The 15,564-nt window shown below is 35.1% G+C and overlaps 1 protein-coding gene across 1 annotated transcript in view; it reads left to right on the plus strand.

Moving 5' to 3' along the window:
• The window catches only part of man1a1 (mannosidase, alpha, class 1A, member 1), a 219,887-nt gene that overhangs the window by 179,904 nt on the left and 24,419 nt on the right, over positions 1–15,564 (plus strand). Inside the window, exons 8-9 of the mRNA XM_087298827.1 lie at positions 8,912–9,027; positions 14,476–14,695. Of these exons, the coding sequence (XP_087154953.1) occupies positions 8,912–9,027; positions 14,476–14,695 (336 nt within the window). The remainder of the gene's footprint in view (positions 1–8,911; positions 9,028–14,475; positions 14,696–15,564) is intronic.

Here is a 15,564-nt window from a genome sequence, read left to right on the forward strand (position 1 = left end):
ATTTGCAAGGTTTGAAACAAAATACATCACTTTGATTTTTTTTTTTTTTTGTAAACTATCCCTAGTTCACGCAAAAATGAGAATTCTGTTCCAAACCAGTTTAAGTGTTTATATACACAAAAGAAGACATGTTGTTAAATGTAGGAAAACCAAAAACCATTGGCTTTTGTATTTGTTTTCTCTATGCATGTCAGCGGTTAATCATTTCGAGCATTATTAATATATCTTCTTTTGTGTTTTCAATAAAAAAAATTGCCTAAACTATCCCTTTAAGTACACAGCTAAGCCATACTTTAAGTAGCAGTTTAATAATCAATCCAGTACTTAATAGTTATAAAATTAGAAGACGTGATCATATTTTCTTGACTGAATGAGAACTCCAGCAGCTGCAATCTACCCTAACAATTTACTGAAGATGCATTAAAAGAATCCAATCTCTTGAATGCATGAACGAGCAGTGAATTCTGGTGGAGGAACGTCGCCATAAGAGCGAGTAAAGCGAGACGCTTTTGAGCTGTCAGAATGTAGAAGTCTGATTTCTTTTTATGTGCATTGAAGCAAGTCCTTTTTTTTTCATCACTTTGACAAAAGTCATTTGTTTAGATGATCGCAAACAAAAAAGATGCGAGATGGCAGCATGCCGCAGGGAAGATGGGATGATAACGTACAGCTTTGCTTAAAAATAGCTGTCAGTCTTTTAGCTTCACACAAGAAGCCCAGAACAGTCCTGAAGGGCTTTCCATATGGGTCAGTTGTCATGGCTGGGTTTGAGTGGCTAGTAGCTGTCGGGTTGTCCTTAATGAAACAACATGAAACACGCAGGCAGCCTATATATTCCGCTATCTCCGTTTAGCCTTCTTGCTTCTCGTATATCAAAATGTTGTTTTGTCAGGAATTCTCAATGTTTCAAAGCAGCCTGTCTCTTTATAGTTTACCCTCATATGTGAGACTTGAAAGAACATTCAAAACCTGGTAAGCTGATTTTCAAGGTGAAATGACAATAATAATAATAATAAAAATAAAAATAACTTCAAAAGAGACTGGATTGAGCACTTGCAGCAACTTTTATTTGTCTGTTGTAAATAATTCACATTATTTATTCAAAAAACTGTAAAAAAAAATATTACCAAATTTTGGGAATCTTCTTTAGTAATAATTCCGAAAATACTGTCAGAAAAAACACAATTGTAGAATAAAATGTGTAAAATTGACATTATGTATAAACAAATTCCTCTGTAGAAGCATTAAAAATGTAGATATATAAAAAAACAACACTATATCACAGTAATTTGAAGCTTTTTGATTCAGTAGCTAATTTGTATGAATTTATATAGTCTTATCCTTTTGAGCTTTTATTTTTTTATCTTTTCCTTTTAAGAAAATCAAACACAAAGAATCTAAATCCTTTCATATGAGAAACTACTTTCTTCCGCCGTTCATTCACATCATTCACATTCATTCATTCACATCTGCAGCTGACGTCAGAACAGCAGAAACCGTTGCTACTTCACAAACGTCATTTTAGAGCTAGTGTTTGAATGATTCTCTAGCGTAATGTCTAAAGTGATGACAAAATAGGTGATTTTGCTCACATTTTAAGATTATAAGGCTGAACAACATGAAATGCCATCAGTCTATTATCATTTCCCAGTGTTTCTGTTGCAATCGGGAGACCACAATAATTACCCCCCCCCCCCCCCCACCATCTCACAATCAATACACTAATTAAATGCAGCACAACAACATACAAAAAAACAAAAAGATCGAATTAGAAAGTCACTTACCTGTTTTAAAATGATTTGATCTGCTGTAGTTAGAAATTGGCCTGTTTTTTAATTCTCTGAGGGCTTATTATGCTGTCTTTGTCACCATCTTGTGGTGGAGCATCACCATCTATACACTGCTCAATGATGGGCCAAAGGCCATCAATGCTCTGTGTCTCGGAAGTTATAAATATTTTAAAATAGACACTATCCTTATAGATAAACTGCATAGTTGCAATCTAAACAACTACAATCTCACCTGAAAAAGCCTCAAAAGTACATTATGTTGTCCAACAGCTGGAATATTTGGCAAACTGTAGTGAGTTTATTTGCTCTAGTTTAATCTGCTGTCTCTATGTGGGCGGAGTAATACACAATGGTGAGTTGTGATATTGCATAATATCGGCAATCAGATTTGACAAGCAAACAGAACTGTATGTATATATATATATATATATATATATATATATATATATATATATATATATATATATATATATATATATATATATATATATATATATATATATAGTATGACGTGCACTGTAAAAATGCAGGGTTCCACACAATTCATTCAACTCAAATTGATTGTTAACTTAAAAGAAGAAAAAAAACTACATTTGAGAAAAAAAAATTGGAAAATCCATTGTACTTAAAATCTACAAACAGTGCAACAAAAGAAACATTCACAAGTGTATATTAGGTGTTATCCTTTTTCTTTAGACTTAAAATTATAATTAAAAGAAAAGAAAAAACATTTGTTCAAAGGCAAAAAAATCCCAGCAACAACAGACGCATGAAAAACCTGTTTTCTTTTCTTTCTTTCTTTTTTCCCTGCAGTGTCTCGGCTGGAACATTAAAGATCAATCTAATGCGCTGTAATTTTGTGCTTTGCTTTAAGCGAGGTTATGTTGGGTTGTGACTAAGGAGGAAAGGTGTAGTTATCTGTAGAGTATCTGATGTGTGTTGTCTGTTTGAGGGCTTCACTGCTGTACTGAGAGGCTTCACACGTTCTCTGTGTCTGCAGGGTAATAAGCTCAGCTGGTCTTCAGGTTTTTGCTCTGGAATCACTGTAAGAGCTGACAGCTAAAACTCCCATTTCCTGCTGTCAAGCTTTTAGCAACAGAAGACCTCACAGCTCCTTTTCACAATGAAGCACTCTCACCAACAGCGCAGGACAGATTGGAGTTTCAGTGCGATTGTGTGTGTTATCACAGGGAAATGCCATCTTATGCCTTTTAGAAGTTAAATCAGTTGCTCAAAATCTGGCCTCAGGACAAATCTAGTCTGCCACAAGTTTATTAGCGGGTGACTGCTGAGAGACCTTTTTTGTGAGCAAGTTCAGCTGTTTCCAGATTGCATACTGTAAAAAGTTCAGGGTTCCACATAATTCATTCATGTCCCAACACAAATTGATTAAGTTAATGCAACAAATTTAGGTGGATAGAACTTAAAACACATAAATTGTCTCAAAAAAATCTCAAGAATTGCTTTTCACCTTATTTTATATAAAATGTTTGAACAAGCTGCAAAAATTAAATCCAAACAGGCAGATTATAGTGAGGAAATAATATCAAATGGATGAGGAATTTTAGAATGACCAAAGCAACATTTAAGATCATATTTCAATGTGGTCGGTCTGCTGGTTTGTTCATTAATGCCATCCCATCACAGTCGTTTTTGTTATCACATGATCTGTAAAAAAAATCACATGACTTTTATGATTTGCATGCTAGAATTTATTCAGTAAATGTGTTTCCATTATTGTTTATTCATTCATTCATTCATTCATTCATTTTCTTGTCGGCTTAGTCCGTTTATTAATCCGGGGTCGCCACAGCGGAATGAACCGCCAACTTATCCAGCAAGATTTTTACACAGCGGATGCCCTTCCAGCTGCAACCCATCCCTGGGAAACATCTACACACACATTCACACACACACACACACTCATACACTAAGGACAATTTAGCCTACCCAATTCACCTATACCGCATGTCTTTGGACTGTGGGGGAAACCGGAGCACCCGGAGGAAACCCACGCGAAGGCAGGGAGAACATGCAAACTCCACACAGAAACGCCAACTGAGCCGAGGTTCGACCCAGCGACCTTCTTGCTGTGAGACGACAGCACTACCTACTGCGCCACTGCCTTGCCCCATTATTGTTTATGTGGATTATATCTTATCAGATACAACATTTATCCTACTCATTTATGCACATTTTCAAAATTTATGAACATCTTTGCTTTCCATTACTATTATTATTTTTATAAAAAGACACTTTTTTCAATAATTGTGAAGCAGTGCCTCAGAATATGCAAATATTGTCATCACTGATTGGCGCAGGGTGACATACCTTTTACAGCATATTTAAATATGCGTGTGTGAAACCAAAAGGTAAAATGAAAGCATGCAAGTTTATCCATGGACTAATGCATCCACTTAGAATTAGATAGCACAATTATTGATTTTACAGATGAATAGCGCAATACTTCTTGACAATTGCATAATGAGATATATGTGAAGGTTTATTAAATATGACGTTACATTATTGACAGTCTTGGCAGCATCTTTAAAACATGCATTTTAAATTCACCTTCATATTCTAGAAATTAAAAAGAACAGCACTTGTGACAGAATGTGGCACATGCGGCTGTAATTGCTGCTCACTGCACATTTTAAAACCATATGAGAGTCAAGTATTGGCTATTACCGGGTCATTTTATTCATCGCTCCCTGGTGCACATTTTGGCCCATGAGCTGCATAATTTGAATATCCCCGAGGAAGATTAACAAAACCCTGCCTATTTCAGACGTTTTTGCAGAACGCCGCCAGACTAAGTGGCCACCATAAAGACCCCTTTGGCATTTGAAATGGGACTTTGAATGAAAACAAAATGCTGGCTTTTCCTTTTTCACGCATTCGCTCTGAATAGTAGCTCAGCAGTGTATGATTCCTCGTGATGTATCTATAAAACAAACAAGGGCCTAATGAGGTATAAATATTCATGAGCTTGGTCATCGGTTAGACAGTCGACCCACAGATTCTCATCTCTCACACACAGTGGACTGGACAGCACTAAACACACTGCCACCTGCAAACACATTCACATTCGTTTTACACTCACACACCTGCGTCATCCAAGATATCACTACATAAAGCAAAATACAGCTGAAGTTTAAATGCCACATGGATATGCTTACAAGGAATCTAAGAAGTTAATCTCAACTAAAATATAAAGACAGGGTGGGGCATATAGTAGCTCCTCCCCTTTTAAAAAAACAACCAGTAGGGTTTTGTTTTATCACTCAGTGTTTTGAAGTGGGTGGGACATGTCAGATACTAGAAGCCATTTGATAGATCAGAAGATTTGATGAGAACCTGAATTTCATTTAAGTGGTTACTAGGGTGTTCTGTAGTTGTTGGTTGCTAGATTGTTCTGAGTGGTTACTGTGGGGTTTTAAGTGGTTGATGTGGTCTTGAAGGTTGTTGCTAGTATTCTAAGTGATGAATTAGTTGCTAAGATGATTTAGGTACTGTAGTTGCAAGCGAGAGTTCCAGATAGTTGTTTGAGGGGGTTGTAGATAGCTGCTAGAGTGCTCTAAGTGGTTACTAGGGTGTTTTAATTGGTTGTTGGTTTTCTAGGTTGTTGCTAGTGTTCTTAGTGGCAAGTAAGATGTTCAAGATAGTTGCTAGAGTGTTGAAAAATAGTTGTTAGGGAGTTCTGTGTGATTGCTATGAAGACACTTATCCGCTTGTTAAGTGATGACGTATGTATACTGTTTCCGGGTTCAAGTCGCCATTCATTTGAGTGGAGAAATCATTCGTTTATGATCACGTTTTATTCCTATCACACATTAAAGTTAATTTTATATAAAATCATAGTGTACACAACAATCTCTGGGCTTGCTGCATCACAAATGCCAAAAATTTAACAATTTATAAAAAAATAATCACTTTTTGGCCATCGGATATTAGGCAAGGACATATATATTGCGATCGTGACTTTCGAAAGTATTAAATCGCTTTGTAAACGTTTATTATTACCATTTCATGAGTCTCCCCACTCAGTTGAATAGAGCCCTTGGACCCGGAAGCCGCTTCGCGTGACGTCACACTTAAGCGGATTGGTTATTAGAGTGCTCTATAGTACGTAGATCAATTGTTTTTAAGTAGTTGCTTGGGTGTTATTGGTAATTGCTAGAAAGTTTAAGTGGTAACTATGGTGTTCTAGGTTGTTGATTTTTTTTGGTAGTTGCCAGGTTGTTCTAACGCCTGTTTCACACTGCTAGCGCAAGCAGAGAATGAGCAGCGCGTGTGAAGAGAAGCAACGCACAGGCGTTTGCCTTTCGCACCGACTGGGTCTGCAGCGTGCAGATCAATCTATCTCTGTCTATCTAGCTATCTAGTTACCCATCTATCCATAAATACGCTTTTTTTTTATTTAATCTGCACCAAGGCCTGCTGCAACTTTTACCTGTGTTATTTACTTAACCTAAGTCTTTATTTTACAAATTATATATATCCTAAAGAACTGTATGCTTCTCACTCTCTATGAGGAGTGTCATTCATGTATTTTCTGGTGCACTCGGTCAGAAGACAATTGCCTGGGATATCATGTAATTTTACTTTTTAATTGTCAGGGTGATGTAGGTCTATAGTTATAATAATATTTATACAATATACTTATTATAATGGTATTTATACATGATCAAACAAGTGTGCAACTTAAGCAAAACTGATTCTAAAATTGTTTTAATTTTGGTTTGGAGTTTGGCCCCAACTAAATATTTGTTGCCATTTTTAATCGTTTAAGTTCAATTGATTGAATTGCTACTTTCTACTGTCATACAATGTGTTTTTGGTCATTATCAATGCAATGTCACTTTAATTAAGCGTGAGCAGCGCAGCAAAACTAGACCCAGCGCTGAAATTATTGTGGCACTGCTGCTTCAACGATGCTCACGTCTTGCACTGACGCGCTGCTTCTGCATGCGGTATGAAAGCTCTAATCTGTAACATGTTTGCAGTAAAACACACGCTACTTGCAGTGTAAAACAAGCTTAAGTGGTTATGAACGTGTTTTGGTAGTTGCTGAAGTGTTTTTAAGTAGTTTCTAGAGTGTTCAAAGTACTTAGTATGGTTCTTCTAGGTTCTTGCTAAGATTATTAAGGTACTGTCATTGTTAGTGTATTCTTAGTGGTAAGAGTGTTCTACAGTAGTTCAGTTGTTTTAAGTGGTTGCCAGGGTGTTGTAGGTCATTTCTAGAGTGCTTAACTATCAACTATAGTGTTCTGCCCTATGAAAAAAAAAACTTAAACCAGTCTAGACTAGTTAGCTGGTTTTAGAGGGGTTTTGGCCATTTCCAGGCTGGTTTCTAACCATTTCCAGCTTGGTCTTAACTGGTCAGGCTGGGAGATGACCAGCTACAGTAAAACCAGCTTGACCAGCCTAGACAGGCTGAAAGCCCAGCCAAAACCAGATTGCTATGAGGATTCTCATTGGTCATTAGAGTGCTATACAGTATAGTAAGTGGTTGCTAGGGTGTTATTGGTTATTGCGATAAAGTTTAAGTGGTAATTATGGTGTTCTAGGTTGTTGAAAATTTTGGTTGTTGCCAGGTTGTTCTAAGTGGTTACTAAAGTGTTCTTGATTATTTTCCAGCCTGACCAGCCTGGAAATGGCCAACACTCCTTTAAAACCGGGCTGGTAGACCAGCTAAAACCAGCTAACCAGCCTAGGCTGGTTTAAGCTGTTTTTTTTTCAGCAGGAAGGTTGTTGCTAATAATGTTGGTAGTTATCAGGGTTTTCTTAGTAGTTATTAGAATATTCTCTGTTATTTCTGAAGTGTTTTTATATAAGCCAGGGTGTTGCCTGAGTGTTTAAGGTAGTCCAAGGTGTTCTAGGTTGTTAACTTAGGTACTGTAGTTGTTAGGTTATTCTTTGTGGTTAATAGAGCGCTCTACAGTAGGTAGTTTAAACGTTTTAAGTGGTTGCTCGGGTGTTGTAGATAATTGCTAGAGTGTTTAGATGGTAACAAGGGTGTTTTAGGTTGTTGCTAAAATAATTTTGGTGGTTGTCAGGGTGTTCTAAGTGGTTACTAGAGTGTTCTAGGCAGTTGCTGAAGTGTTTAAGTAGTCACAAGGGTGTTGCTGGAGTATTTAAATTAGTTACTAGGGTGTTCTAGCTTGTTGCAATGATTTAGGAACTGTAGTTGCTATTCTTGGTTAATTGCTAGAGTGTTTAGTTAGTAACTAGGGTCTTCTAGGTCATTGCTAAGATAATTTTTGTAGATGCCAAGTTGTTTTTATTGATTATTAAGAGTGTTCTAGGTAGTTGCTAAAGTGTTCAGGTGATTGCTAGGGTGTTCTAGGTTGTTGCTAAGATGATTTAGGTGCTTTCGTTGCTAGAGTGTTTTAGTAGTGTGTTCTAGGAGATGCTACACAGTTGCTACTTGCTAGGATGTTCTAAATGATAATGAGTTTTCTAGATAGTTGCTGAAATCTTTTAAGTGGTTAATAGGGGGGTGTAGAAATTGCTTTGATGACTTAAAAATGTGCACTTGCTAGAGAGCTCAGAGTTGTTAGTGTGTTTTAGGTGGTTGATTGGGTCTGCTAAGACTAGCTAGAAAGTTTTAAAAGGTTGCTAGGGTGTTTTTATTGGTCACTTGGATGTTCTGGTTGGGTTTTTGGGTGACATATGCATGCTGTACTACTTTTATGTCATAATAAAGACCTTAGTGTTTTAGTACAGTACTATTAGAAATATTTCATTTAATTAAATATTAATATTTAAAAAATAGTTTGTTTACATACATTCATTGTTTATTATAGTGTATTTTATGGAGTATTAACATTAAGCAGTGTACTCTACTATGTTTTGACATGCATAATAAAGGTGAATCACTCCAGGTTGTTGCTGCATAACTCCAAACAATTTATTTTACTATACAAACCAATACAGTGAGATGAGAGATTCTCTCCATATTTCTTGTGCTGTGTGAGAGTTTGTGTGTGTGTGTGTTTGTTTACGTCCCATAATTTGTGTTTATTCTGTTTAATGCAGTCCCAAGGGAGACCATTGTGACTGCAGATAAATGTGTAAGGGGGGTTTTCCAAACACTTGCTGTTTTTGCTGTGTTGCAGATCACGTCTCAGTTGGAGGCTTAGGGGACAGTTTCTACGAATACCTGCTGAAGGCCTGGCTCATGTCAGACAAAATTGACGAGGAAGGAAAAAAGCTCTACTATGATGCCCTGCAGGTAAAAGACCACTGTTACACAGCGAGAAAAAACCCAGAGAAATCTTACACTCTACAGGGCACCTGATCAAATGGCCAGTCGCTGCTGACTTTGGCTTCTAGAAAAAAAATACTTGTGTCAGCAAAATACTCAAGATACCCACACTTCAGTTATGTGTGGTTCTAGTTGATTTTGAGAGTTGGGCTCATATATGTGACCCTAGATAACAAAAAAAAGCCTTAAAGGAAAGGTTGAATGAAAAATAGGAATCATCGCATTATTTACTCCCCCTCAAGCTATCCTTGGTGTATATGACTTTGTTTTCTGTCATTCGAACACAGTCGTAATAGTTTAACATTCTATCCTGTCCCTTCTAAGCTTTATAAAGGTGTTGGATAGTGACTTTTAATTTAATTTAAAGCTAAATTTAAAGTGCATCAAAAAGACACATATGATGAACATATGATCTTTTGTAAGCTGTTTGGACAGAACTGTGTGTAGGTATAGTGTTTCCAGTCATATTGGGCTGATATAAAGACAACGAGTCTCTTTTTTTTTTTAATGTCCTGATGTTAAAATAGGATTCAAATCCTTCCCATTTTACGACCCAACGCAACATTATGTAGGAGTGTTCCCCACCCACCAAATTGATTGACAGTAGCATATGAACATGTCTCCATAGTGACTCTGTATACTCTGTAATGAGTAAAATCGTATAGACAAGACAGAATGTGGGCCAAGCAACTGGGATTAAAAGATCTGTTCAGCTCTCCGTGATCATCAGTCATCATCAAAAATGATCAAGAATGAGTTTAACAAGTTTAAAATGTTTTTAAAACAGTGCATGTTTGTAATGAGTTACAGCGATTTTACCCTCTTTATTACCACAGCCATATGTCAGTACAGTTATAAAAGAAGACGCTGCAATCCCAGTTTGTGGACATTAAGTCAGGTTTATTTTGTACATTAAAATAACGGATATCCGTGCAGCAGTGGATATTATCCTGTCACATTTGCAGTGCAAAAATGCAATTTCCAGTGCAAAGTTAAGTGTGTGTATGTGTGCGTGAACTTTGTAACGACATTGTGTTTCACTCATCATTGCAGAAAGGCCTAAATTAACTCCACAACAAATACATCAAATAAGCATTGGGAAAGTTTTTCCTGTAGTATTTCTCACAAAAGATCTGCTTCTTTCATGTCCATCACTGTGCTGTTTATCTGATGTAGCAGATGCAGAGATTGAGGCACATTCTAACAGGCACGTGGGAACGGTGGGTGGGAAGATCTAGCATTAAAGGCTAAAATAAAACAGCTACATTGTGTCCAGAGCAGAAAATCCAATATTCTGAAACGGATAATAAATAATCTGATAGGTGTTTTGAAATGAAACTTTACAGACACAATCTGGGGACAAAAAAGACAAGGGGTTAACTCATTTCTTATAAAGTAGATCAATGTGTTTTTGTAACAGGAATATTTCTTATTTTTACATTTTTAACTCCTATCAGTATTCAAATGGTTGCTCAGTGCACGTTATGCGCAGCTGTTGTAGGATTTTTGCTTTTATTTATCAGTATTACTGTCATTTTTCCTTTTCTCTTTTTAATTTAAATGTCCTTTATAAATAATGCTAAAATAAATAAAAAGCATTACATATAAAATCATCAATGTAAAATGCATTTACTAGAATAACAAAAGAGGTTCTATTTTCCATTGTAAATTTTTCCCCTCGAGTTTTTCCAGAGTCTTTTTCCACTGCATAAATTGAGTGTGTTTGCATTGTAAATTTTAGTTTGTTCTCCCTAAGCGTGGACATCGAGAAATTTGTCTTCTGCAGGTTTTCAGGTTGCAAGTTAGCATTCCACTTCAAGGTGTCTGTAAAAATGTAAAGTGTGTGCGGGAGTGTTGCTTGAGCCATCCATGAGAGCTTTGGAAAGCTGCTGCAGACTGATTGTTACAGACCACGAACTCAATCCTGACTTTCATTAGAGAGAACCATCTCAACCTGCCTAAGATAATGCTGTCCCTCTGGCCGTCTGTCTGGCTTCCTCCCTAGAGTCATTCAAACACGCACACACACACACACACACACACACACACACACACACACACTTTGGACTCCAGGCCAGTCATCCAAGAAAAGAAGTGCATTATGTCGGTCACCTTCATAGAAAGCTTATTGCACAGCCATTCTGTCCACCATTTTACCCAGAGCCTTCATTACCGCTACAGAAAGCTCTTGATCAGGCCTTTAACTCTCTCCGTACAGCCTGATCTCACCTAATTTATCTCACTAACCATGGATAGGCCATTCAATCATCTCCTTTCATCTGCTCCTCTCAGCTGTAGCATTCGATTATTTGCGCTGTTTGGAAAAGTAAGGACATCACGGCAATGATGGCTGATGTGTTGCAGCAGTTTGAGTTTATCGCTTTATTAGAGAAATGCTGAACGCTAAAGTAACTGTGCTCTGTTCTGGCTTTATGCCTCTTTCTAGACTGCTTTCTTTTTGCGTAATAGCATAACCTTAAATTAAAATCAGTATTTGCATATCCATGTCTGTGTTTATTAGGGACAGTAGTTATACATGGGATAATGAACTGTCTGTTGTTATTCCAGTGATATAAGATCCAGTATTGAACAGACAGAGAGCACATTCAGGATTATTACTTCATCATACTTTACAAAAGCTCATGTGACTTTGCCTCAAGGCATCATGTGATTGGAATAAGTAGACTAGTCTGGTAAAACGGCATCCCAATTATTGTTTTAGTCATTCTTAAATGGCAGACTAAGTGATGTTTAACAAAGTTTGAAAAAATCTTGCTATTATTTTTTTTTCTTCTGGAGAAATTCTATTGTATTTAGTCGAATAAACAGAAGTAAAACAAATAAAATATTAAATAAAATATTAAATAAAATAATAAATACAATAAAACTAAATAAAATATGAAATGTCAAATAAAATAAAACAAAAACAAAAAAAATATTAAATATTCAATAGAATAAAACTAAGTAAATTATTAAATAAAATATTAAATAATACATAAAATAAAACTAAATAAAATATTAAATAAAATATCAAATAAAATAAAACTAAATAAAATATTAAATAAAATATCAAATAAAACTAAATAAAATATTAAATAAATATTAGATTAAGTAAAACTAAGTAAAATATTAAATAAAACAATAAATTAAATAATAAATATTAAATCAAATCAAATAAAATAAAATATTAAATTGAATATTACATCAAATAAAACAAAAAATATTAAATAAAGTATAAAATAAAATAACACTACATAAAAATTTAATGACATTTTAGATCAAATAAAATTAATTAAAATAGTAAATAAAATATTCAATAAAATAAAGCAAAATAAAATAATAAATAAAATATTAAATAATACATAACCAAAATCCAACATCTGATGGACATCATAGTGGTAACATTCACACAACGTCAAGCTGTAACATCATTAGACATTGATTTTAGGTTGAACATTGGACATTGACGCCGGCCTGACGTTGGGTTCTGATTTCAAAATGATTTTCTTTCCAAAACAAACTGCAACATCCCCACTAAGGATGGGTATCGTCTAGGATTTAACTGTATCACTAGTTTTATTAATACCACTTATCTGTTCGATACTTTACCGGTTCTCTTATCGTTTTTTTATTTATTTATTTATTTTTATTCATTTTTTTTTTTGTATTTTTTAATAAAACAAATTGAAGAATTGAAAATTAACAACTTTTAATATATAAATTAAAATAAATATATACATAAACTTTTAATGTAATATAAAATGAAACCAATAATTGTAAAACAAATTTTTTTTTTTTCCTGTAAAAGAGTGTACAATTATTTGAAGGAAAATGACTCTCAGATTTAACCATTCTTCTGGAGAAAAATCAACATGTTTGCCTTTTCTGGCAAAAGTCAGGACCATTTTTGATTTATTGTGCTCCCTGCAGTTGAAAATACCATCTTTGAGTTGCAAAATGCAGTTAAATGAGATCATGTTTATGATTTTTCATTAACGCGTTCACATAAATGACTTAACAGTGTTTTGGGAGTTGACTGTGTTTTTAATACAGTTTTAAAGCATCTTGCAATGTAAAAAATGTTTTTATAATTTCTTAATAAGCATAGTTTATTATTAGGCTATTCATAGGCTATATTTGTAAACACAGCTGATCTAAATTAGAAAAGGTTGGTCAGGAAATCATGCTACTGTAAGTAATGTTTATTCAGCAATAATTCTCCAGTACCGATAGCAGAATCATTAACGCCAGAGCTTATCGATACTTCTGTCTTTTATAATGTAGTACTGATACCAATAAAGTACAGAGTTTTGGTACCCATGCCTAGTCCCCACAACGTTAGCGTACAACGTTAATCTGACGTCATGTTGACCTATGCCTGCTGGGTGTCAAGGCCATTTCGGTCATCACACAGTAAACATCCGTAATCTTCTCATCAGTGTCAGTCTGTGAGTCAATACGTGTAAAGATTTTGGACATCTTCTTTTGGACACTTTTAATGCTTCCAAACAGTTTGCTGCAATTATGAATAGCTCATGTCTTGGGGTAGTTCATTATGAGGCGATTTGCCTTCTATGTGCGATTTGATTGGACAGGAATCACAGGATGAATTTTTTATAATCCCCATAGACAAAAATAATAATAATAATAATAATAATAATAATAATAATAAGGAAAGTACAGGAGTATGTAGTATTTAAATTTCAATTAGCATCTTTGGATGAAAACATACCTAGTGTTGAATCAAATCTGCTATACTGTATAAACAAAAAAGACATCCTTACATGAACAGAATATTTTATTCAAGGAATTGAAAGAGAGCTTTTCTAGAACACTGCTGCCACATTTATGATGAAATAAGAGTACAAAGAGAGTGATGTAAGAAACAGCGAGAGTCAGACGCATTACTTGTTTCTTACGTCCATTTGGTGCCATGGTGATTATAAACATTTCCAGTTTTCCATTCAAACGCACAGAGGCCGTTTTTTTTCCAGACAGATAAGAATCTCATTTCCCGAGTGTACGTGTGTGTGTGTGTGTGTGTGTGTGTGTGTGTGTGTGTGTGTGTGTGTGTGTGTGTGTGTGTGTGTGTGTGTGTGTGTGTGTGTGTGTGTGTGTGTGTGTGTGTGTGCGATGCTTCTGTAAATACACATCTCTGGCACACAGCTGTGACCCTGATCTCTGCTATGGTTTTCCCTTACCTCGGGCCTTCAACAGTTTCTCATGACGCTTTTGAGAGGATCGAATCCCTCCGAAGCCTTGAATGTTTCCTTTTGTATTAAGCTAGCACACAAAAAAACGTATTCAAACAAGGACAAAGTTCTTAACACACACACTGTGGATAAACACTGAGTGAAGAAACTGATGTTGAAAAGCCACTTAAATTAATCTGTAGTTTTTGTGCTCTGTGCGCAGGCGATTGAGAAAAATCTGATCCGGAAGTCGAGCGGAGGGTTGACGTATATCGCCGAATGGAAAGGTGGACTCTTGGAGCACAAGATGGGTCACCTGACCTGCTTCGCCGGCGGGATGATCGCTTTAGGAGCAGACGGAGCCCCTGATGAGAAGACGGGTCACCAGATGGAGCTCGCGGCTGAGATCGCCCGCACATGTCATGAGTCTTACGTCCGAACAAGTGAGTGGGCTTTCACAATCTTTAAACAATTAGTAGTAAATGTTTCCTGTGTGTGCGTGTGCGTGTGTGTGAATACTAAGCCTGTTTTGACCCCCTATTTTATTTACTAGAAAGATATTATAAAATATAATATTTATTATTATTTATGATTATTGTTGTTGTTTTGATTGTTATTATTGTCACTATTATACATAATATACACAGTTAAAGTCAGAATTATTAGCCCCCCTGAATTATTAGCCCCCTGTTTACTTTTTCTCCCAATTTCTATTTAATATTATTAATATTTAGATATTCTTTCAACACATTTCTAAACATAATAGTTTTAATAAGTCATTTCTAATAACTGATTTATTTTATCTTATTTTGATTTATTTATTGATTTTGCCATGATGACAGTAAATAATATTTGACTATATATTTTTAAGACACTTCTATACAGCTTAAAGTGACATTTAAAAGCTTAACTAGGTTAATTAGGTTAACTAGGCAGGTTAGGGTAATTAGGCATATATATTATAAAAAGGCATATATATATATTATAAAAAAATAGCTTAAAGGGGGTAATAATTTTGACTCTAAAATGGTTTTAAAAAAATCTAAAGCTGCTTTTATTCTAGCCGAAACAAAACAAGTAAGACTTTTGCCAGAAGAAAAAATATTATCAGACATGCTGTGAAAATTTTCTTGCTCTGTTAAACATTATCAGGGAAATATTTAGAAATAGAGATTGTTAAATATTGACCTATTCTGGTTAGAAGAATCTTAAAAAATAAATAAATAAATAAATAAATTAAAAAAAAAAAAAAAAAAAAATATATATATATATATATATATATATATATATATATATATATATATATATATAT

This window comes from Danio rerio, chromosome 20 (assembly GCF_052040795.2).
Source record: "Danio rerio strain M-AB ecotype USA chromosome 20, GRCz13ab, whole genome shotgun sequence".
NCBI classification, from domain to species: domain Eukaryota; kingdom Metazoa; phylum Chordata; class Actinopteri; order Cypriniformes; family Danionidae; genus Danio; species Danio rerio.